The following is a 24,844-nucleotide window of genomic DNA, read 5'->3' as shown; positions in this document are numbered from 1 at the left end:
ACATAAAGCACATGGCATTTTGTGAAGAGCATGGTATAAAGAGACTGAGCAAAATTCAAAGTAACTGAGTAAAATGAGTTTTCTCAAATTAAAATGGTGCAAAGCAAAATGGCCTTCCTCACAGTTCTCCTTGCAGCACTCAAAAGAATGAAAGTCAGGGAACACATTCTGTCTTTTAAACATAGCCTCATAAAACATCCATTAATTCCATCATATTGTCCAGCTGAAATGTTAAAACGGAGAGTATATTTCTGTTCACAATAATTAACAATCCCCTCCACTAATACCTAACCAATTTAATGCCCTTTGCTCTTATGTGCCGTCAAAGAAACCCGTGTTAGAGACTTGCAGGACCCAAGTCAACTGACTCCGGCTCACAGGACTCAGGCTGCGGGGCTAAAAATTGCAGTGTAGACATTCAGGCTCAGGCTGGAGCCTGGACTCTGAGACTGTCCCCTTACAGGGTTTCAGAGCCCAGGCTCCACCAGCCCGAGCCCAAATCCAAGCGCAGACGTCTCCACTGCAATGTTTAGCCCCTCAGCCCAAGTCAGCTGACCTGGAATAGCTGCAACTGTGCCATGAATTTTTTTATTGCAGTGTAGACGTACTCTAAATGAGAACTCATCCAGTAATGAGAGAGCTTCTCTTGATTAAACAGTGTTTGAGGGGGATTGGCAGCATTACCTAGTGAGATTGTGGTTCCCAAGATTCAAGTTTTCTTCTGCAACCAACTTGTTGACGTTTATTAGAGGTGAGGGAATTGGGAGTAAATAAATAAGGCAGTGCTTTGTGGATGTAAGCTGTGTACTTCGAAACATTAAAAACATGTATACTCTGAGATAAAAAGTGTTTGAACGTAAAGCTGAGTAACTTCTGTAATTTAAGGGCAAAAATATGTCATAATTATCCCAACAATAAGCATTATAAACCCAGGAAATTCAGAGGTAGGGATAAACTTACAAGAAATCCAAATGAGTTAAGATATGGAAATGTTCAGGGAAGTCATCCAAATAATCTTAACTCTGCCCTGTAGCAATGTCACAGAATAACCAAACGATTGTGATTTGTGTATAACAGTGTTTGTAGGTCCACTTTAGCTCTGACTGATATTTTTAAAAGAACATTTAACTTTTGTAGGCAGTAGAGATGGTTACATGAAAATAAATATAAATCTATTTTCCCTTAGAAGAGTTAACTTCTGTTTTATTATAGGTCAAAACTCTTATCAATGGGTTTGCACTTGAGGGTTTGATAGAGTGCTCTCCAGTCACCACAAAGAGGAATCTTACAGCTTCCCCTTTACCTCTTGTTCTCCTCTCCCACCATACTCCTACATTGGGTTGTTAGATTCTGAGGCCTGTGCAGTTGATCAACCAGCACTTCTGCAATCCCTCTATCCAATAGGGTGCCTGGAACACTTGACGGTTCCCTTCATCCTCCCTGCCTCCCAAAACTAAAGACTTTTTCTGGCCTTTAGGACCTTTTGCATACATAAAGCAAGATTTAGCTCCAAAAGCTGCAAGTGAATAATAAGCCTTAAATTAATTTTTCCCATATAATATTTAAAATATATTAGAAATTGTGATGTTTAATAAAGACTCTCCTTTTCATTCTTTAATCTTCACATTTTGCACTAAATGCTTGCAGACCACTGAAATATACATCTCAAATCTAGGTTCAATTAACCTATATTGCAAGTAACACATCTGAAGATATAAATTTACTATAACCTCCCAGAAAAAAAAATAGAATTGTCACTTTTAGCCGTCTTTCTTTCAAGTCAGTGTGTACTCAACACAGCTCAGCTATGCTTCTGCTGCTGCTGCCAGTACTGTCACAGCTATGCTGCTATTTATATTCCTACTAATTGGATGCGAGCTAGTGTGGATATATGTACTTGAGCGGGGGAAGTCACACTCCTAGCTCATACTATAGACATAGACTTAGAGAGGCCTAATTTTCAGAGGCGGGAGAACAAACCTTTTAAAATTCAGCAGCAATACCTAAGCTTCATAATTGTTAATAGCAATAGTTCAAACTGCAAGGGGGAAATGGGAGAAAAAATTGTGAGTGGGGGACTTTTAGATTAATGCTTGATTAGCAGGCGAGGCAGCAAAGCATCACACACTGAGGAAGAAAGGTTAGTTTTAGGGCGTTCTGAGTCTTGTATTCCCTAGAGCTAGTTGGAAATTTTCAGGCGAAACATAAATTTCACTGAAAAATGCCAATTTCTTGTAGTAAAATATTTCACTAAATTTATTACAGATTTGACAAAACTTTCACAGCTACACAGGCTGGTTTCCATGGGAAACCTGCTGCTGTTTCAGGCTTCACAACTCTGCAGGAAGGCTGCCAGTGCCTGGAGCCACAGCTAGAGCCAAGACGTGGGGGTCTGGTAGGATCCCCACTCTGTGGCAGCATCCCTGATAACCCTAGCTGCAACCAAGGGCAAGTCATTTAAGTAATTTGTGCCCCAGTAGCCTCCAGGGTAAATTGGGGTTGGTATCTACTGCACCAGGGTGTTGTGATTGTATATTTGTTAATGTTGTAAAGCACTTGGAGAATCCTTAGAAGGGGAACACTTCTCATGGTTACAATGCAATTCAAGGGAGTTGCTTTAGATTTACTCGAAAGTAATTAGGAGTAACATTAAGTTCAGAATATTATTTATGTATCTGAAGGAAAAAGGATCTGGGAAAGTTTTTTTAAAATTGAAGTGTCTTTTCCTTCATTCCCTGAGATGTCCCCCTTTTTGCTTTATCTACTCTGAGGGCAGATAAGTGGTAGTGAGTTACTCAATTGTCCATAATTTTCAGGCAATCCTGAAGCATCCTTTCTTTCTTCCTTTCTTCAATTGTGCATAAACAACTCCATAGTAAGTTATTTACCAGTGAATTAATCCTTTTATTTTTATCCAACTCATGTTACTTTCCCACATTTGTAAAAAACTATATTATTTTAGGAAGATTAGCACAAAAAGATTAATTGCTCAATTTTACTTCTAGAGTTAGGTGTTATTGAGACCTAGTGGCTATTTATAGGATAGCAACTTGCACATGCTCTACATCCAATTATGCATCAACTCAGTTTGAAAACCAGATTGTTGAATGGGGTAAAATTATAAAAAGTTCCCAAATCCTTTCAAATGCAACTTAGGCATTTAGAGGCTACAGTCCTATTTTCACTGAGACTTAAGGTACTACATGCCTATAGTACTTTTGAAAAAGGAGAGTTAGACTCCTAAGTCACTTCTGTGCTTTTGAAAATTTTATCCTTTGTCTGAAATATTTTTCAGTGACTGTTGATGAGCATAGAGGGGTTTATTTTTAAACATTGCTTTGAAAAATGAGCCTTTCTATGACATTAAATGCCATATTTGTTATGGAGTTTGTGTGGAACATGGCTGCAATCCTTCATATCTGATAAAATGGAAGATATTTAAATGGCATCACTTACTACATGTACCTACTCAACTTTCTTGTTCACTAATTTAAAGTATAATATTTTCCATCTTTTTCTGTTTTTGAGTATAATTGCTTAATCTGACCACACGAGGGGGTCAGTGAGCTAAAAACACTAATGATTCTCATCTATTATATACTCTTACATAAAAACACATAAATTACATAAGGAAAATATTCAGTGATATAACAGAGAATTTTCATGCATTCAGAATAACCATATATGAGAGACTCAGACCAATTGGGAAGAACCCTGGAATTCTGCAAGTTTCACTCTGTGGGCCAAAGCAAGGAACTCTGAAAGAGATGAAGAATGAGGATTTTCTAATTAGACTCTCTGAACAAAGGCTGCACAGTCAATGCCTGGAATTCTCAATTTCATGAGCTCCAGGTATTCCAGCTCTGACCCATTTAGAATCCTCCCTGATTCTAAAAGATGGAATGTCTCTGCCAAATATGACTGACCCCATTTTGGCTCTGTGGCCTCTCCCTGACCTAGGTGATTAATTGTACAGGAGATGCGGAAATAGCAGACACGTGCTGATCTCTGAAATAAGTCACTGAAGTATGTGGAGAATGAGACTAGAAAGCCGAACAACCTAGGGACCCCGAAATGTTCATGACTTCAGAACTCACAACTGGGTGAAAGTAGCTCAGTGCCTCCTTCAATTCATTATCAGCATCATTGTGACAGATATTGCAGCCCCACACAATGTCTTTGGGCACCATTGTATTAAATGTATGATGCTAAGTATGTCTGTGTTCTACTTCATTGGAGAGGATTAGCACAGCTCCCCCAGGAATAAGGCAAGTCACAAAGGCTAAGCCCTTCCAGAGACTTGCCCCCCTCAGAATAGTATGCATATTCTGGTTCATTTGGGGTTTTCCAGAGACTAGAAGACAAAGAAAGAACTTTTGATACCAGACAACGATCTTGAACTGACTTGTGGGTTTTTGATTCAGCAAATGGTCTGATTGCAGAAAACCAAATATCCTTGCCCCATCATTCCCTGACGCCCCACCCCTGCCCCGCTCCTTCCTTGAGGCCATTCCCCCTGCTCATGCCATTTCCACTTCCCTATCACTTACCCCTTTTTTTACAAAGGTGGGAGCCAGGGGTTGAGATGTGGGAGAGGGCAAGAGCTCCAGATATGGTGCAACCTCTGGCATGGGGTAAGGGACTTGGCTTGCTGGAGGAGGATCCAGGCTGATTCGGAGTGTTGGAGTGGAATCATGGCTGGGACAGAGGGTTAGCGTGTGGAAGGGGTTGTGGGCTCTGGGAAGAAGTTTGGGTGCAAGAAGGGGTTGGAATGTGGGAGGAGGTGCAGGCTCTGGGGGAGACTGTGAATGTGGGAGTGGACTCAGGTCTGTGGCAGAAAGTTGGGGTGCGGGAGGGCTGGTTTAGGGTACAGTGCTTACCTCAGGTGGCTCCTGGAAGTGGCCAGCATGTCCCTCTGGCTCCTAGGTAAGCCAAGTGGCTCCATGCATTACTCCTGTCCACAGGTGTCACCCCTGCAGCTGTCAATGGCCACAGTTCCTAGCCAGTGGGAGCTGCAGAACCAGCACTCAGGGGCAGTGCATGGAAACCTACTGGTCAGAGGAGAGCTGGGAGACATGGATTAAACCAAGAGCCCAGTCATGCAATATCCAGCGACACCGATGCGTAGGGAATGACTAAATCTGGGAACAGATATAGGAGTAGAACAAGGTATGTTTAGCCCCATGTGATCTGGTTATTTTCTTTATTTTTCAGTTTGTTGAACTTTTCTGTGCTGAACACATGTAATCCCCTCCCCTTGCTCTATAACTCTCCAAAGGGAATCCCAGGGAAGCAAATGTCTGTGTTTTAATCTTTCCTTTTTAAGTTGCTCTATAACACCTAGCAATCAAGTAATACTTCACCAAGGGTTTTTTTTGTTTTGTTAATAAAATCACCTTTTGTAAGACCATGGTCTTATTCCCGTGTCCTAGAAGGCAGGTTCTGTGTGCAGCCTAAGACTACAAGGTCAGCTATTAAGAAAAATTACCGTTTTTTCAAGTTCTCTCTCAAGAGAGGGTTAAAGAGCTTGAGGATACCCCACAGGTAGAAATTCCCAAATGTGTCTTCCTGGGTTCTCAAAAGGGTTTTTGCATTTTGGATGGTGGCAGTGATACCAATCCCAGGCCAAGAAATCTGTGACCTTGGGGAGTTTTTAAGCAGAAGCCTTTAGTAGCAGAGTATTTTAAAGTCTCTTGCATGCCCCAATCTTCTGCACTCAAAGTGCCAGAATGGAGAATGGCCTTTACATGACCAGAGCCACTAGGGTCGATTTTGATAGGGTGTTCCAGTTGAAAACTGGCTGCTTGATGATTCTAGCAAATGGACGTGTCTTTCTGTCTAAGCCTGGGGGTCCAAACTCTTACTGAAGAGTTAGTAGGTGGGGCACCTCTGCACTCCCAGAAGGGGTAGGGCCTCTGGCAGAAGGGGAAGCTTAGAGGATGTGCTGTTGTATGGGTCCCTGATGTTGTGGCTTATGTGGTTAGATCCTGTGATGGTGTCACTTGTATAGATACAGGACATACTACGTCAGAGACTCATGCAACTACACATCCTCTAATGTGATCTGTGCCAGCAGTGCCCCTCTGCCATGTATATTGGCCAAACCAGGCTATCTCTATGACAAATGGACACAGATCAGACATCGGGAATGGTAACATGCGTAAACTTGTAGGGCAGTGTTTCTGAAAGTGGTCTGAGAAACCTGCTAACTGGATACTCCGGTGTGTTTATTTACTGGCTCTCAGCCACAAAGCCTCACAGCTCCCATTGGCTCCAGTTCGCCATCTGTACCGAAGGGGAGTTACAAGAAGTGACATGGGCCAGGTGGGCGCTTCCCGTAGCTCCCCTTGGCTGCTAACAGCAAACCAGAACCACGAGTGGCCCATTAACAGGTTTCTCAAAGTGGTTTTGCAGACCACTTTGAGAAATACTGCTGTAAGGGAACATTTTACCCTGCCTGGTCACTCAATCATGGATTTAAAAGTAGCCATTCTTCTACAAAGAAATTTTACTAACCAATTACAGAGAGAGCCTGCAGAACTAGAATTCATCTACAGATTTGACACCATTACCCTATGCTTGAACAAAGGCATTATCTGGTTGGAACATTAAAAGCCAATTTCTCCTGTCTTTAACATCTGCATTTCCACATCAAAAGCAATGTATGGGAAACATCTAGCCCACTAAATTAGCTTCATTAATACAGGCTCTACAATTGACAGGTAATTCTGCTGTTATATCTATCTATCTATCTTGGTTTCTGTTATTTCCACTTTGATTCATCTGATGAAATGGGTTTTATGCATGAAAGCTCATGATTCTGTACATTTTGGCTAGTCTCTGAGGGTGTGTCTAGACTACAGGGTTTTGTCGACAAAAGTGGACTTTTGTCGACAAAACTATATCTGTGTCTTCGCTACTGCTGATTTCTGTCGACATAATGTTTTTGCATCTACACTGTCCTTTGAGTCTACACTCTCATGTCGACAAAGCGGCTTGCTTTGTCGACAGAAGTGGATGTAGTCTAGATGCTCTTTGTCGAAAGAAGCCTATAGTCTAGACGTACCCGTAGGGTGCATCTACACAGTACCCTTACCTCAAAATAAAGCACTATTTCAGCAAATCCCTTAACCCTCATGGAACGAGGGTTACAGGGATGCCAGAATAGCACACCCATTATTTAAAAATATATTTAGAAATAACAGGCGCATTCAAAAGGCACTGGGTAGCTATTTCGGGATACTTCCGGTATGCCAAAATAGCCCCGCTGTGTAGACGTACCCTAAGATGCCACGTGACTACTTGTTTTTAAGGAGTACTGTCTTTCATTTTTTAGGTAACAGATTAATGCAGTTATTTAAAAAGACTCAGCATTAATTTAGCATAGTTCCTTTTCTGTGTAGCAAAATAAACTGCCATAACAATGTAATTAGAAACTAATTAGGAGTTCTGTGAGATGAGAATGAGAAGAACTCCTGCCACACAGTCCATATGCTATTGTCATTTGTTATTTGATGGGCTAGTGTGTTAGAAAAGCCATGAGCTCATATCTTTCAAACAAAAATAAATTACTTGGAAACTTGTGGTGATGACAGATAAAAAATTGAATTTACACAGGTGTTAGTAAAATGCAAAACATGTTGAAGTAGAACAAGATGCCTGATTCTGTGTCTTTTCAGTGTTTCAGTGTATTCAGCTGGCAAGAGAGTTAGGATGATTATGAGAGAATCAACATTTTTTTTTAGTTAATAAACTATGTTCTGCACCAAACCATCAGCATTTTCAAATCTGTGAGGGTACATTTTTCACAGTTTGTGCAGTTTTCTGACTAGAGGCATAGTCTTCTGTGTTGCTAAAATTTCATAATGTAATTTAAAGAATTAAAGGAGTTGTGCCATTTTGTAGTAACACAAGGTAAGTGTCCCCACAGAGATTGCAACTATCAGTGTGCCAGGGCTGGTAATGTTTTTGACTCTTTAATTCTTGCTATTACAAGGAGATAGGAAATGGAGAAGAAATTAAGTGTTTCAGACTACTAAGATTCTTTATGTAAACTGAGGAGAGAACTGGGAAAAGAGGAACTGAAGAAAGGAACAATGAAAGTTGTAGATGGAGTTGTATCAGTGAATTTTTTTATGTAATATGAACAGATGACGCATTGTTTCTGCAGTGATAATATTTGATAGACTCTGACATAAAAATGTATTAGGATAGATGGCAGGGGTATTAAAGGCCAGTTGGTAGTGAAGGCCTTGCTGGAGTCGTAAGCGTGGTAAACAGTATGAACTGAAGGTGGTGACCCAAAGTAGGCCTTATTAGATTAGCAATACTGGGTTTCAGCTAACCGAGCAAGCACATTCCTGACCTGAAAAAATGGTATGGGAACACTCCGAGTTTTCAAGTGACTTACATAAACAGATTCCTGCATAAAAATAAGCAGGGAGTGACAGATTAATGAATGAGAATGTTTTGATCAAACTACCAGACACAGTGTATAAAGGTGCTGAATAACAGCATGTGGAGTGTAATGAATAACTTGTTTATATCCATGTATACAAGGAGAAGTCATAGGAGGAACAACTTTTTTGAATCATCCTAGAGAACAGCATTATGTTATATTGATTGAGTGGTACTTTGTTGCAGGCATGTTAGTGTGTTTGTGCGCATATAGCTATTCATCCAGGGAACTAGTGCCACGTTTTCTTGGCAGTGAATATAGCCAAGCACCTTCACCACCAAACCAAGCCTTTCTTTCTGGGGAACATCAAGGTCTGAATTAAGTTGCAAGCTACATGGGTGCAGCTAACACTGGAGCTACCCAAACAGGAAGAAGCTACAATACACCTACAGACATAGCAGCATTAACAACAGGTCGTTTCTGTTTGTTTGTTTTAGATGGATGTTGAGAGTTCTTCCTTGATAAAGGCAAGGAAAACCTCAATGTGCTGTTCAGGGAGGGATAATATTATTGAGTCACCAGGTCCATTTCAAATAGTCTTTACATTTTATTTGATTGAATATACACACAGTTAGGACATAAACAAATGCTCATTGTTAATTGTGGTGCATTTTGTTTTATAAGTTGAATAGATCACCAATAAAGTGGTTTATTGACTGAGTCAATCTCTGACTGAATCATTATTTAAGTACATCTGCTGCTACAAGTTATATATGTGCCACAAAACTTTATATAATGTCAAAATAATGCAAAAGGAAGGTGGGGTTGTATACCTTAGCTAGAACAGGATTCATAACATTAATATGATTGTCCTTCCTGCAGTAAACCACAGTACTTCAGTTAGTACAGTATTGCTTAATGTCCCAGACACTCTTTTATGTTAGTAACAATTTGGACATGGAGTATTAACAATAAAATTTTGTGTATGTTAATCTGAGTGGCAAAGAGACAGCACTTTGGGGTAAAGATTAATAAAAAGTTAGCTAGTAAAGGCATTCGTTCATATACAAAAATTAAAGGAATAAATGAGAAATGTACATCTAATAAAATGTTTATACTAATCTATATTCACTGGATTCTTCCTGGCTAGAAGTGGTATTTCTTGAATAATAGGGAAAAAATCCATATTGTGCACAGACTAGATTGGTAGCATTACAGTTGGGGAGCTACAGAACCTGTCTCTGGCTTTCTGAACAGCCTCTTTGTTCAGAAGTGTCTGAAGTATGTCAATTCGGTTCAAATTTTATCTTGCCCAAGGAATGTTTTCTTTCCTTTTCTGTGAAAACACTGGTGTTCAAAACCATTTTCTTGCTTTTCCTGAGCTTGTAAATTATTTATTCAACTTCTGAGATTTTGTACAAGGAATTCAAGGTGCTACATTTGAGAGAGCTGGAGAAAAATGTTTAGCAAAAATGTGTTTAAAAGTTTCTGTCGGTTGGTTTTGCATGATTTCATGTCCCCTGAAATTTTAATTTTTGTGATATATTTTGTGACTGAGTGTTGTGAGAAAGGAATCATGCAGAAACTTGAAATACCACTTCCATATGAAAATTCACCTTTGTGAATTTGGAAAAAGCATGAGAAGATGGTACCAGTTACATCCACATGATCTAGTGGATTAAGCACATTCCTGGAAGCCATTGATTCTATTCCCACTGATATAGTACATTCCAAACATTTAGCAGCTAGATATTATTCCTTCTATTTTACAGATTGAAATACAGAAGTTCAAAGCAGATACACAATATGGGCAAGATCATACAACTGCAACTGATCAGAAAACTGGTCACTTCAATTCCTATAAATCTCTAAAATTCATAATGTTTCACAAGCAAGTCAATTAATGCTCATTCAATCTTTGTATCAGAATTGGTAAATAGGGTCAGTGATAGTTACCAGAATATAAAATATACAGGGTTTGGCGTGTTCAGGGGCAGAAAAAGAGGTAGGTCAGAAATACTGTTCCTGATTTTACAGGAACCCATAGTAAATTAGACATGGAGTTTCAAGTCATAGGATAAAATCCTAGCCCTAATGAGTGAATGGCAGAACACCTATTCATTTCAGTAGGGTTAGGCTTTCACCCAGGAAATGTAGCTCTTAAAAATTTCCAATGATGGAGATTCCACAGAATTCACAGGCAATTGGTTCCAGTGCTTAACTACCAGTCCTAGCCTTTACCACATCCTCTGGCAAGGAGTTCCACGGGTTGACTGTGTGCTGAGTGAAGAAAAACTTCCTTTTGTTTGTTTTAAACCTGCTGCCTATTAATTTCATTTGGTGACCCCAAGTTCTTATATTATGTGAATAAGTAAATAACTTTTCCTTATTCACTTTTTCCACACCCATTATGATTTTATAGACCTCTGTCATATCCCCCCTTAGTCTCCTCTTTTCTAAGCTGAAAAGTCCAAATCTTTTTAATCTCTGTTCATAGGGGACTCATTCCAAACCCCCACTCATTTTTGTTGCTCTTTTTTTAACCTTTTCCAATGCCAATATATTGATCATGTTTTCTAGACCTTTAATAATTTTTGTTCCTTTCTTGGACTTTCTCCAGTTTCTCCACATCTTTCCTGAAATGTGGCTCCCAGAACTAGACACAGTACTCCAGTTGAGGCCCAATCAATGCAGAGTAGAGCAGAAGAATTACTTCTTGTGTCTTGCTTACCACACTCTTGTTAATGTATATTTACTAAATTAATGTTTGCTGTACGTGTAAGGTAGTATTAAGACCAGTGTTGGGATAGCACTTGAGGATTTCTCTGATTCTATCTATAACTTCTATGAACTCCTTTTTACCTCCTTATCCTCATAGGAGCTTTTTTCAAGCCAGTTAATGTGAATTATTTAAGCAAAAGTGCCTTTTAGATATCTTCACAATCTTCAGGTAGTGAAAAACATTTTGCACGAAATATTATCTAATGTTAAAATTTTGCAGAAATGCCTCAATTTTACAGGCATTAACCAACGTTCAAACCAGGCAAATTACAACCACAACACCCAAAACTACTCTCTTGAGTATTTCATTCATCACTATCACTAATACTATAATGATGTTTAGTAGCTTTAGGGCATTGTTGAAAGTGCACAACATACATTATTGTCTTCTTGAGAACTATGGGTAATGTTACTCCATTGTATGTGAAAAATACCCTTTCCTGTAGGCTCGAGTCAGCACTTTAACATCAGTTTTCCTGTTAACTTTAATGAAAGCAGGATAAAATCCCATAGCTGGAGCAACAAGAGCAGTAATGGGTTTGGTTTGGTTTGGTTTGGTTTGGTTTTTTGTTTAGCTTTTAGGATTTATTTATTTATTTATTTATTTATGCCTGTGATACTCTCTTGCCCAATAGTTTTCTACTCACATGTTGATTATAAAACATTTTCTTCATATCTTTGCCAGAAACTGTTTTACATTAAAGAGAGAGAGCAACACAGAACCCTATTTTGTACTTAAATAGCATCATGCAGATTTGCTTTTTGATATCAGTTTAGTCTGAGTAGGAATTTCAGTGTATTCTTGACTATGTATTCACAGTAGCATTGAGAGTGTTCTGGGGAAAAGTGTTCTTATGAACTGCTAAATAAATGTAGCTTAGGGCAATATTTTTATAAATCCTTTTTGCAGTTTAAACAATTTAGGCTCAGGAAAATCCATTGTCTTGTACTCAAACACTATGGGAGACACTTCATTCTACTGGAAATATAATCCTTACTCCTTTGAGTCATTTTGGTTTGGATTGATTATTATTTCTTGCATATCAATTCACTTTCCAAAATGATGTATAGGAAAAAGCCCCTTCATAAATTACTAATATTCAAGTACAATCTGGATTTTATTAATTTTTCAATACTGAAACATTACATTTTAAAGAAAAGGAAACATTCTTCTTTGACTATGATTATAAATTGTTCCATGTACTTGTAATGTCTGATAATAAAAGAGCAAAATGCTGAGCTACTACAATTCCTTCTATGTAGTGTACAACTGTGCTAGGAAAGAGAATAGTAAAATGAGCCTTCTCTTTGCACCTTAGCAGGATTCCTACTTTGTGGTCAAGACAGTTCTAGGAAACTGTTAGGAAGGAGAATGCACTTTATTTTTTTTCATGCAGCAGTAAGAAGAATCTTGCTGTTGATCCATCACTTCTAGCAGAATGATTCTAACTGAACATGCAATTGCCAGAGTTCTTGCTGCCCTAACTTTCCAATCCCTGTCACTGCCAGCATTAAGGGTGATTGTTTAACTATTAACTGTTTGAATGAGTGTTAGTGAAATGATACAAAGCTCTGGTACTTGAGCTTTTCATGTGTTATGGTGTAGGTGTAAATCTTTCCAACAACTGTTCAGCAGCCTAGGCCCTGTTCTGTCAAGACATTATTTAACACAGTGGTATGTGTATTTTAAGTGAAGAGAAGCATGTAATCATGTTCTTTCCAATGGATTAGCAAATGTGCTGCAGCTGGCATGTCTTGGAAGTATCATAGAGGGCTGAATAAAAGCTTAAGGAAAATTTTAGTTAATCATTTGTCACCGCATACAATAAAGAGAGGTTCATGCACTTGTATTCTGGAGATGTATACCAATGAAATCCTGTAAGGAATGTGTCTCTGCTTTAAGTCCCCAGAAAGAAGGGGGGAAATGTAATTCAGAGGAATTTTTTAAAAAGTGTATAGCTATAACTCCTTCATACTGCTATAGGCTAGACTTAGTAGTAAAAATCTGAAGAAATTAATATTTCCCTTCAGTTTTCTCCATTTTTTCCTTTTAAAAATAATTAATTCAGTTTCTTAAAATTATGCAGAAGTGTACTTTAAAAGAAGAGAGCGTAGATATGAGTGTGTGTGTACAGTTATATGGGTACAGTCACTAAAGATAACAAGTAAAGTTGTATCTCTCTGTGCTTGTATTCAGAAACCAGTTTTTCCTTGACCATCCTCCTTAGAGAACTACTTTTTCATTCATAGGAGGGTTTTTCATTCAAAGGAGCAACTCTGGCACCAGTTCCTAAGGAAAAGCTGTGAACACCTCCTTCCCTTCTGGATTTGTAATAAAATTAACTGAATAATATTACAAACACAAAAGTCTGTACACTCTCTAGACATCTTACTGTTCTGAACAAAAATGTGTCCTCTAGGTCAGCTGTGGCCAACATGTGGCTCCCCCCGCCCCCGTCAGTGCGCTGGATCCACTAATATCTTGGCTCTTCGTCTGGAACAGGTCGGCCACCCCTAGTGTCTAGATAGTATGGTGACAGGAATATGAAAATGCCTGTGATAGATTAACAAATAACCTTATATTTGGAGATGTTATTATCCAAAACAAGCACTATAACTTCAGAGTTAAGGTTAAACCTAACCTGTTAAGGCATGGAAATTCCTTTTAAGGCATGGAAATACACAAAGTACCCAAATAACCTTATTTTTGCCTTCTAGTGACACCTTGTAATAACCATATGATTATAAGAAGACATTTTAGTGTTTATGGTTCCAAATTAAACAAAATTTATTTTAAAGACTTTTCTCCTTCCCATTGTGGTGTTACTATAGAGCAGAATTACAGTTGTTTGGTAGTCTAGCAGTTATTAAGATAATTAGGAACAGAAAGAAAGATCTGAGAGGACACATTTTTTTAAATTAATTTAACTCAGAAAGCAATTAACAAATTTACTTGTAAATTCTCAGAAAATTCATTCTTTCTCAAAGGGTAAGTGCTGTAATTCTGGGAAGAATGCTTTTATTTTTGATAGATGGCAAATTAGTAGAATTCCAGCATAAAGCTCAAAATTCAGTTTACATTAGCTTCAGAGCTACATCTGTGGTGCCTCCATAACTTATGCATGTTTTTAAAAAAACACATTTCACAGTGGGTTGCTGCAGAGTCAGACATATCCTTCATCATCAGTTGACATAATTGCTCATAGATATAATGCATTGTTTAATGTGGTCATTATAAACCTTTTTCAGCTCCTTTCTATCTTTTCTAGGATATAAAAATCACAAAAGTGGACCTTGCATTTACATTTATTAATATGTATTATTAATTATATATAATACTGTTGTAATTCTGGACCTACTTCTAAACATATTTAACGAGCTGAAACTCAATTAACACATGACAGAGTACCCCTTTCATAGATTGCCTGGCAAACATATGTCTCCACATTGTTCCTATTACGGTATAGCATAAATTGAGTAGATGATTGGCACAAATGAGTTGCAGAAGACTTTATTTAATTGTGGCATTCAGTTCATTAAGTCATATATTTGAGCTCAGCAAGCCTGCATGTCTACTTAACATTTGTATTCAATATATGAATGGTGATATGTTTTTTTTTCTTTGTTAGCTTGTATCACTCCTAATATTGGGTGTATCTATGGGAATCAGTAAGAGGAAACACAAATATACATCAGTCCTGTAATACAGTGAAATGTTTAAAAAGCCAGAACTGTGTGAGCACATCAGTTGGGATCTTATCCTGTGAGTTTTGGCAGCCTTTAACTCCCTTAGAATTTGAGAGCCCTAAATAGCAAGTTTAGATCAACCTATTAGTGTCATTAGAAATCTTCTCTTCTTTGGGTCTCGTGATGAAGCTCATGGGCAGCACTATAGAGGATAACAATCCTGCCCTTTGTGCTTAGGAAACCCTGAAAAAGTACCTGACCAATGAGAGGCATTTAAAATGGAATAATAAATCCATTTCTAGAGCATTAATCATTAGCAGAGCTTGTGGCTGTGGGGGAAACCAATTCTCACAGAAAGAAATCTTAAAAGAAAAATTTCAAAATATTTTCCAGCTATTCTGCTGTCACCCTTAGCTCGTAGCTACAGCTCAGAAGACTTTGTGACTAAATCCATCTGTTGTCTCACTTAGCTGTGATATGCACAGTACACTATACAAAATGTATAGCGAATAAATGAATAAAATGTTTAACTTGCCTTCAGTCATAAAAAACATAATGAAATGGCACAAGTTTCACTTCAAGAAAATTGAAATTTCACTATAGATGAAACCTCACTAAAACAATCAAATTATTTAACTAGTTTGGTAACTAGTGAATTTAAAAGGAATCTAAGCAAAAAGGAGAGGTAGAACTTAATCTGGAAAATTAACTCTGTACTGTATTTCTAATATGCTTAGCTGTATTCTCCCTAGCAATGTTAAATTTAGCTTAATGGGCTAATTGAATAGTTGATGCTATTCAGTTAGTCAATAAGTACGCCTCCGCCTCTGAGTGTAATAACAGTTCCAGGGCTCTTGCTACACTTCAAAGGCGAAAGCGCTGTGGGGAGCACGGGGACAGTGAGGACTCAAGCAGTCCCCCACTGGCCCCATGTTCCCCATGGCATTTCAAAACAGCAGTGCTGCATCGAGCCCCCAGCTGACCCCGGGCTCCATGCAGCGCTGCTGCTTTGAAATGCCACAGAGAGCCTGGCATCAGGCTCCACACAGCATTTCAAAGCAGCAGCACTGCATGGAGCCTGGGGTCAGCAGGCGAGTCCCCAGCTGATCCCGGGCTCCATGTGGTGCTGCTGCTTTGAAGCACTCTCTTCTCTTCCCCTTCCCCTCTTCCCTCCACTGCTCTTTCTGATAGAGGCAGCAAAGATGGGGGGGAAGCGACTAGTCGACTAGTGTGTCGACTATCCAATAAGCATTTGCTTATCAGATAGTCAATTAGTCATTCACATCCCTAATTCTTCCCCTACTTTCATCTTTCAGTTTTCCTGACTCAATACAACTCGTGAGACCCCAACTGACTGTCTAACTTGTGAAAGTCCAGACAATTCCCAAACTTTGAATCATAGAGCTGGAAGAGACTTCAGGAGGTCATCAAGTCCAGCCCCCTACCCAAAGCAGGACCAATCCCAACTAAATCAACCCAGCCAGGGCTTTGTCAAACAGAGACTTAAAATCTCTAGGGATGGAGATTCCACCTCTTCTCTAGGTATCCCATTCCAGTGCTTCACCATCCTCCTAGTGAAATAGTTTTTCCTAATATCCAACCTAGACCTCTCTCACTGTAACTTGAGACCATAGCTCCTTGTTCTGCCATCCATCACTACTGTGAACAGCCTTTCTCCAGCCTCTTTGGAACCTCCCTTCAGGAAATTGAAGTCTGCTATCAAATCCCCCCTCACTCTTCTCTTCTGCAGACTAAACAGACCCAGCTCCCTCAGCCTCTCCTCATAGGTCATATGCTCCAACCCCCTAATCATTTTGGTTGCCCTCTTCTGGACCCTCTCCAATGCGTCCACATCCTTTTTGTAGTGGGGGGCCCAGAACTGGACACAATACTCCAGATGTGGCCTCACCAGAGCCAAATAAAGGGGAATAATGACATCTCTGTATCTGCTAGCAATGCTCCTCTTAATGCAACCTAATATGCCATTAGCCTTCTTGGCTACAAGGGCACACTGTTGACTCATGTCCAGCTTCTCATCCACTGTAACCTCCAGGTCCTTTTCTTCAGAACTACTACTTAGCTGGTTGGTCCCCAGCCTGTAACAATGCTTGGGATTCTTCCGTCCAAAGTGCAGGACTCTACACTGCTCGTTGTTGAACCTCATCAGATTTCTTGTGGCCCAATCCTCCAATTTGTGTAAGTCACTCTGGACCCTATCTCTGCCCTCAACCGTATCTACCTCTCCCCCTAGCTTAGTGTCATCTGCAAACTTGCTGAGAGTGCAATCCATCCCCTCATCTAGGTCATTAATAAAGCTATTGAACAAAACCGGTCCTAGAACCGAACCTTGTGGCACTCTGCTAGAAACCAACCACCATCCTGACATCGAGCCGTTGATCACTACTGGCTGGGCCCGGCTTTCTAGTCAGCTTTCTATCTATCTTACTGTCCATTTATCCAGTCCATATTCCCTTAACTTGCTGACAAAATATTATTATATACCATTTAGATAGCACTTTGAATATTCCAAATATGCAAACAAAAACATCGGCTAATAAATACAGAGAAATCAGTAAGCATAGGCGCGGGACGTCAGGATGCAGGGAATGTTGCAGCATGCCCATGTTTTGCGCCCAATTTCCTGGCCACATAATGCACTGCTGCCAGGACTTCACTGTCAGCCCTGTGGCCCGCTCTGCTGCTGGCACAAGGGTCCCAGCTGCCCACCCCGCTGCAGGCCTGAGGGCTCTGGTGCCTGCACAGTATTCCTCTCGGGGTCTTCACTGCTGGCCCCAGGGTCCTGACTGCCAGCCCTTGCTCTGAGGAATGCTCTAAGGGGCACAGATAGGGCTGGAGGATGCAGCTCAGCACACCCACTGCAAGAATTTCTCCAGCACCACTGTTAGTAAGAGCAAGTTGCTAAACTAACACTAATTCTAAAACTTTTGCTCACTTGCCTTCTCACTTATTTTTGTTTTGTTTTCATTTTTTTAATAAAAATTAAGACAGTGTTGACTATTTTGCTGTGATTTAGAGCAATGAGACGGTAATGTTAATCAAAATAAGAGCAATAGAGGTGCTAAGTTCTTAAGAAAATCTAATGTATGTATTAAATTATCAGAGTGTAAGGCTAGTTCCATACTTGAAAAGTGGGTAGATGATACTTAGGACTTTAATTTTATTTTAATTTTAAAATTGCTAACACTAGCAAGTACTGAATTCTGATTCAAGCTATAACTTTCCAATAAATAATATGTCACAAATGGCTGTCTTTCAAAATAACCAGCACTTTGTGAACTTTGCTCAGTGGAAAAATGAAGTACCATCTGAATATCACTATGTACAGCAAAATAAGCTACATAATGCTTCCCTTTGTAGGATTTTTGTTTATTTTTCAATAGAGAAAGGGGACATGAGGGCCAAAGTGCAGCAAATTTCCCATATTTTAGTTCCTTTTTAAAGAATAAATATTTTCATTATATCTTGTAAGGCTTACATTCATTTTTGAAAAATAAACTCAGCAATTTTGTTAAACCCATGTTGAGAATGCTAGTTAAGCAGTGACACTAAAAGATACTATTTATTTTATCCCTGAAGGCACCTACTTACTAAAATATTATACAACCCATTAAAATAAAACTAAAACACTGTGGTGTTCTTTTGATAATCTGTGTTAGTATTCAAATGTTAAATTAATTGCATTTATCTTTGTTTATCTTTAACAGCGATGACATGTTTCACAGCGAGTGCATTGTACCTTTAAGAATTAATGCAAATAATATAAGGATGAAAAAAATATATTCTTTGAGCTGTTGCCTATAGACTGTTTTTAGAATGTGTTTTCAGAACATAGGAACATGGGGAATTCTTGTCAGTGTTGTGTTGAGGCTGCAGCACACAGTGAATTCAGGGACTAAGTTATTCTTCAGCTCTGATGGAAATCATGCTAATGCTCAGGAACTTGTTCCTGAATGGGCAGTAAAATTGTGTACTCTCAGAATGCATCAATTTTCAGTAAAATAAATATAGAGTAATTATAAATTATATGGGTGGGAGAAATTCATTCATAGAAGCTAGAATGATGTTATTACCCACAATTATGTGTCATTATATTTCAAGTAACTGTAAACAGCATTAATATATAAAAATTATGACTATAAAGAAAATGTATACATTAGGAATGGAATCACTAGATGACTCAGAGGAGTGGTAATAGGGAAATTCATTCTTTTACCTAAATGCCTCCTGTCTGATGCTGTCATTACCATAGGACAGCTGTTTTGTATTTTGCATCCATTACCAAAATTCAGCCTCCCAGAGGACAGGTGTGCATATTAGAAAACTACCATTACAAATATATCACCTTTGTTGGCAGTCTTGGCAGGGAAGTCCAGGATTAAATGTGCATGTAATTTGAACTAACCTTTTATTTAAGAGTAGGGTTCAAGCATGGTGGTAGAGAGATGCAGGAAGTTTACATTGCCACTGCCTGTTCTGTGAATGAAGAGAATAGTTCAGCCCTCAGGTCTCTGAGGCTGGCATCTTGAAAGAAGTCACTGAGTTTTAACATATTAGCTGGGTGAGGTGATCCCTCAGCTTCAACTCAGCCAACTATGTTAAAACTATTCCTTATCCTCTCTATGTTCAGATTTTGAAAGTGTTAGTTACTACATAGATACCTGTTTTCCTAGCATGGACAAGTCCCAAGACTGCTCCCTGCTTTAGTTCGTTTGCAATATCCTAACTGACTGTGCATCTCTGACCTTTCTCCTCCTAGATGTTATTTTACCCTTTTGTATGTATTGGCCTATGAAATAATACATTTCTTAAGTTCAGTCTTGGCCTATGGCTTCTAAGTAGGACACAATGTATTTTCCTTGTGCCATCAAGGTGGTCATAGAATTTATGTTGGGTATAATAATAAGAGATATTTGCAACATACTTTCTTTTTAATTTCACAGATAACCATTGAGAGAGACAGTGGTTTGGATGTGAGCACCCCTAAGCATGGAAAGGTAGATTTAGACAACATGCCCCATGTTGGTGGAAACACATGGGCTGGTGGAACAGGTTTGTATGTGTTGTCTTCTCGAGATTTGCATGAGTCTTTGAAGGATGTCTCAGATAACTTTGGTGGCATTTATACATTTCAAAGGTCTTGTATCATGAAATTATTTTCCTGCATTTTCCTGCCTGCATTTTCTGCAAAGTAAAAAGTTCTTCATAATCATATTAACATAGAAACCCAGGACCAGACTAGTAGATATTAGACATTTGCATTTCTTACATTTGGTTAAGGTTGTTAATATCTGTCTGATTCAATCCATACCAAGAGTTTGATGTCTCCTTATTCTAAATTCTGAATGACATGAGCAACCACACTATACACACAGTAGTAAAACCATAGGTGCACAGGCAATAAATTCTAGAATTACACTGTTAGTTTACATTAACCAAATGTAGTAGCTTTGAGGATTTAAAATAGGAATTAAGTGGGGGTGTAAGCTCTTTGCACAAGGGTGAGTCTTACCCTTGAAGGATGAAGTACCTGATTTTGATCACAAAACAATGTAGATTAAGAGTATAAAACTGGAGTCAGACCTCTGCTTTATGATGGCATTTCTGCACTGTTGAAAGTAGACGGTTATTTTTAGTAGCAAATAAAGTATTTTCCATGGGACTCAGGGAAAGTTTGTACAAATTTTTAAATGCATTGGTGTGATAGCGGAGGTTTTAGAGGAAGATTTATGTCATAGCTATGAGACATTTTTTATTTTCACATGGACTGTTCTAGGTGGGAGAGACACGGCAGGGCTGGGCGGCAAAGGTGGGCCCTATAGACTGGATGCTGGCCACAAAGTTTACCAGATATCTCAGGCTGAGAAAGATGCTGTTCCTGAGGATGTGAAGAGAGCTGCAAGGGAGATGGGTGAAAAGGCCTTTAAACAGAGGTTAGTATTCAAATTTGCAGACCCTACTACTTGACCCTTATCTTTGTGTTAAATGACACACACCCTAACACTCACTTTATGTATGCATCGCAACATCTGAGCCAGCAAACGCTTGCGTAATTTTATCACAGTTATCAAAACATCCGACTTGCAGTCTAATTGCTAAAACAAAAAGATCTGAGACTGCTAAAGGATTAGTACCCTTGATTACATTTTAAAGGCTTTGTGGACAACAGTTACTAACTCCATCACTTTTAACAAAAGCAGCTGGTATTCTTCAGTGTTGTTTGAAGTTAGCCATTATCCACCAACAAATTTACCTCTACCTGTATGCATTAGATACTTTTTCGTGTGATTACAGTCTTAATTTTTTTAGCTTTTTCTTGCTTCAGATTAAAGGAGATCAAGATGAGTGAATATGATGCATCTACTTATGAAAGATTCTCTGGAGCTGTCCGAAGACAAGTTCAGTCTCTACGAATTATCCTAGATAATCTGCAGGTAACACTTGATTCACTGGTAAAGAAAACTGTCAACTCACTAGATTAGGACCAAAATGTTACCAGCTGAACTTTAACATTATATCACTATTTGATAAATAATATCTTTGGGAGTCAAGAGAGCAAATTCAGGTCCTACATACAATTAATGGAAATAATGGCATATGTGACCATTTCAAAAGTAGCATGAAAGTGGACCTGCATTCTCGCCAACCCAGAAAATGATGGCATATTCCTACACAGCTTACTACAGGGATAACTCGTGTAGGAGCACAGAAGTATGATTGAGACAGATTTACATAACAGGCCCATGGCTCCCACCTGGTCAGAGCTTTTCAGGCATTCAGGCACCCAGAATGTTTAAAATTAATTTCAAATGAAGTAAATAACACACTCCCTAATATTCCCATCTATGTAGCACAAAAGCTTGAATTTCTAAAACTTAAGTTTGACTCAGTTTAAAATAAATCTCTCATTCGTACATTTAAAAATAAAAATAGCCACTGTCTTTAGGAGATAACCAGCAAGATCATTTGTCCTTTATTTTGTTTGCTTGCTGTATTATCAGTAACAAGCCATAGAACTGTGCTAGTTTCTAGCCATGCTGATACACAAATGCTGTAAACAAAAACAAGTTCAAGAGAAAAATGAAGAAAGTTGGAAAGGAAAAGACATTTTACATTTTAAATGGGAGTAGGTGGGTATATCAATAGAGAGTAGAAAACATACTCCTTATTTCAGGAATATAAAATCAATGGTGCAATTAAAAGTGATGTAATTTTTAGGTCTAATTTCACTGTGTAATTATTGTTTTGAAAAATAAGCTCCTTAAAAATCCTCACTTTCTTAATTTGGGTAATATTAGAAACTACAATAACTAGACTTACATATTCATAGCTTTCCAAGTTAAGTTTGAAACAAAGGCAAATTTGAACTTGTTATGATTGCATAATGTGTGCAAGTTGTTTATATTGTTCAGACCTTTATTTTTTTTACTTTCTTGCTTTATCATAAATCCTTTAAAGATGGGCCATCATTTTATTGACATAAAAAACATTGTTTATTCCTCAAGAGTTTTTAGGCACATTTTGCTCTTGCTAATTTTGTAGCTTCGCTTGCATTTGCAAAACAAATTAAAAGCATTTAGAGTGTTTTTGTTTTCACTATATAGATAGAATGGACACAGTATGCAATTGTACGTGGAAGTGATAGTCATTAATATTCTAAATACTTTAGCAGTGTTTTGGAGAAGAAACTAGTTCATGTTTTAACAGGAAAAGCGCACTGTCAATGTCAACTCTGTTTTCCCTTAAGGAATTTACAACTGAAATACATAATTAGATTAGCAAACATACTTCAAGAAGAAGCTGTCATCACTTGAAACACATCCCTGAAAATGACTAAAATAATAGGATTAGTGTGAACCATGCTGCTAGTCAAAACATTTTCTTCCCACACTTCTTTTCCTTTAATTATGGATATCCTCAAAGCTATAGCTTTGTCAGTATAAACAATAACTAAATTAGTTAAGAATATGCTCAATGAAGCTGAACCTTTATTGCCTTCTGGAGTTTTCCCTTTACTGTCAACCAAGAGGAAGCTGATCACAAATACTTGAAAGAACATCAGTCATCAGAACTTGATGTGTTAAAGATCTGTCCATGCTCAAATGCTTATAGACAGGGCTGTGAACTCTACATTTCTTTCATGTTTGTGACTCCTTGTGAGACAGATCAAACTGGCCATACCTGTGACATTTTGATAGAGGATTTCTATATCATCTGGAAGCTAAGAGTCAATAAAGTAGGGATCAAGGCAGGATGACAGATCGCAAGCCAGCTGACCTCAGGCAACATCAGAGGAGGATGAGACTTTCACTTTAATGCTTTATAAATGAGAGGAGATGCCCAAATTATTTGCTTTGCAAATTTCCTCGTATTCCTCTCTGCCCATGGAAATAGTTCTTTTAAAATGAGCTCTTGAGTAAGAAGGATGAGTTCTGCCCATTCTTATATGAGATCCTCGATTGCTGCCCTAACCAGTATGAAGGTGGTGGCTTTCACAGTTATAAAACCTTTGTTCTTGCCCATATGGGAGCTGAGATACCTCTTAAGATGATGTTCTGTCCAAGTAGAATTCAGTGATTAAGCAGGTAATGCTACTTCTCCATGTTCTGGTAATAAGGTGAAAAGGAAGAAAAGATTACAGTTGATTTAAAGAGTAAGAAGAAAGAACTTTGGGTAGAAGTTCTGATGTCCGTACGCCCACTCTGTCAGGAAAAAAATGGAGTTTTTCATTTCACTTGTTCTTTTGCAGACATAAAGCTACTTAGATAAGAAAAAACAATGAACTAACAGCCATTGATCCAAAGAATTATTTAATCAGTTGTTCCACTATGAAATTCAGTATTCAGGGCTATGTGGGTTTGAAGTGGATGGTGAAGGTTTCTCATTGCCTGGAGAACCTAGAAATGGGGGTGTAAAGCGAAATCCCTTATCCTGAGAATAGAGAGAACATTTCTAACAAAGCTGCCTGGATATATGAGGTTTTACAGCTCAGACCTTTAATGAATCCATCCATTAACCACCAAAAGTAGGTTTTGCTAAAACTGAATTCAAACTGAGGATGTGTTCAAAACACCTACATTTGAACACATGCCAGAGGCCATGGGGTTGGAATATAGATTCTTTATGGACTGTGCTAGGTCATCAAATAGGTGGCTTCAGCATAAAAAGTTCCAGAAATCCATTCTCTCAGATTCTAGGCATGCAGTTTGAACTTCTTTTGGCTTGGCAAAGCATGGTCCCTTTTCCAGAAGAACTCTGCCTAGGTAATTTCAAAGGAAGACAAACAGACCTTACTTCGTTGAGAGAACCAGGGTCTATGAGGCCAATGAGAGACTATTAAGAGAATACTTAAGCCCTTTAGTCCTCATAATCATGTGACTCCAGTAGCACAAGATGAAGAACTATAATACTTACGCCTTAATCCAATCAGATCGATGTTTAATTTACAGAAAAGGAACTTAATGTCCAACTTCTGAGAGGGAGAGATGGACATACACTAATAACCCAATTCCATGCCCAAATAATTCTTTCTGTTCATGAAAATCTCAGCAGTACTGGCCAGCAGATTAAAGTTGAGTTCCTGTGATTCTGACCATGTATTAAGTGAAACATGAAACCCACACACAGCAAATAGACTGTGCTGACTTTAACTTGATCCTACAACATGCAAGTTGTTGTAAAATGATCATTCAAAAATGTTTTTAAATACATTATTTTTGTCAAAGAATCCAACTCCTCAGTCATCAGATCTTACTTCAGTGGGAGTATAACAGGTTGAACCTCCGAAATCCGGGACTCTATAGTCCAGCAGGATCCGGCATGGTCATGGATGTTGCTGGACCAAAGAGGCACAGAGGTGGGAGTGGGAGCCAGCCGGGAGAACACGGGAGCTGTGGAGCTCTGACTGGGCCAGCAGTGCCTGGGCCAAGTGGCAGTTGGGGAACCCCAACCCTGGCCAAG

The 24,844-nt window shown here is 38.7% G+C and overlaps 1 protein-coding gene across 2 annotated transcripts in view; it reads left to right on the top strand.

The window, feature by feature from the left end:
• The window catches only part of VWA8 (von Willebrand factor A domain containing 8), a 251,624-nt gene that overhangs the window by 204,668 nt on the left and 22,112 nt on the right, over nt 1–24,844 (top strand). For both annotated transcript variants that reach the window (XM_075918951.1, XM_075918952.1), the window contains exons 38-40: nt 19,828–19,936; nt 20,661–20,817; nt 21,210–21,318. In XM_075918951.1, the coding sequence (XP_075775066.1) occupies nt 19,828–19,936; nt 20,661–20,817; nt 21,210–21,318 (375 nt within the window). The remainder of the gene's footprint in view (nt 1–19,827; nt 19,937–20,660; nt 20,818–21,209; nt 21,319–24,844) is intronic.

The sequence above is a fragment of the Pelodiscus sinensis genome, chromosome 1 (assembly GCF_049634645.1).
Source record: "Pelodiscus sinensis isolate JC-2024 chromosome 1, ASM4963464v1, whole genome shotgun sequence".
Taxonomy (NCBI): Eukaryota; Metazoa; Chordata; order Testudines; family Trionychidae; genus Pelodiscus; species Pelodiscus sinensis.
Note: the sequence above shows the minus strand (reverse complement) of the source record. Positions and strands in the feature narration are given on the sequence as shown.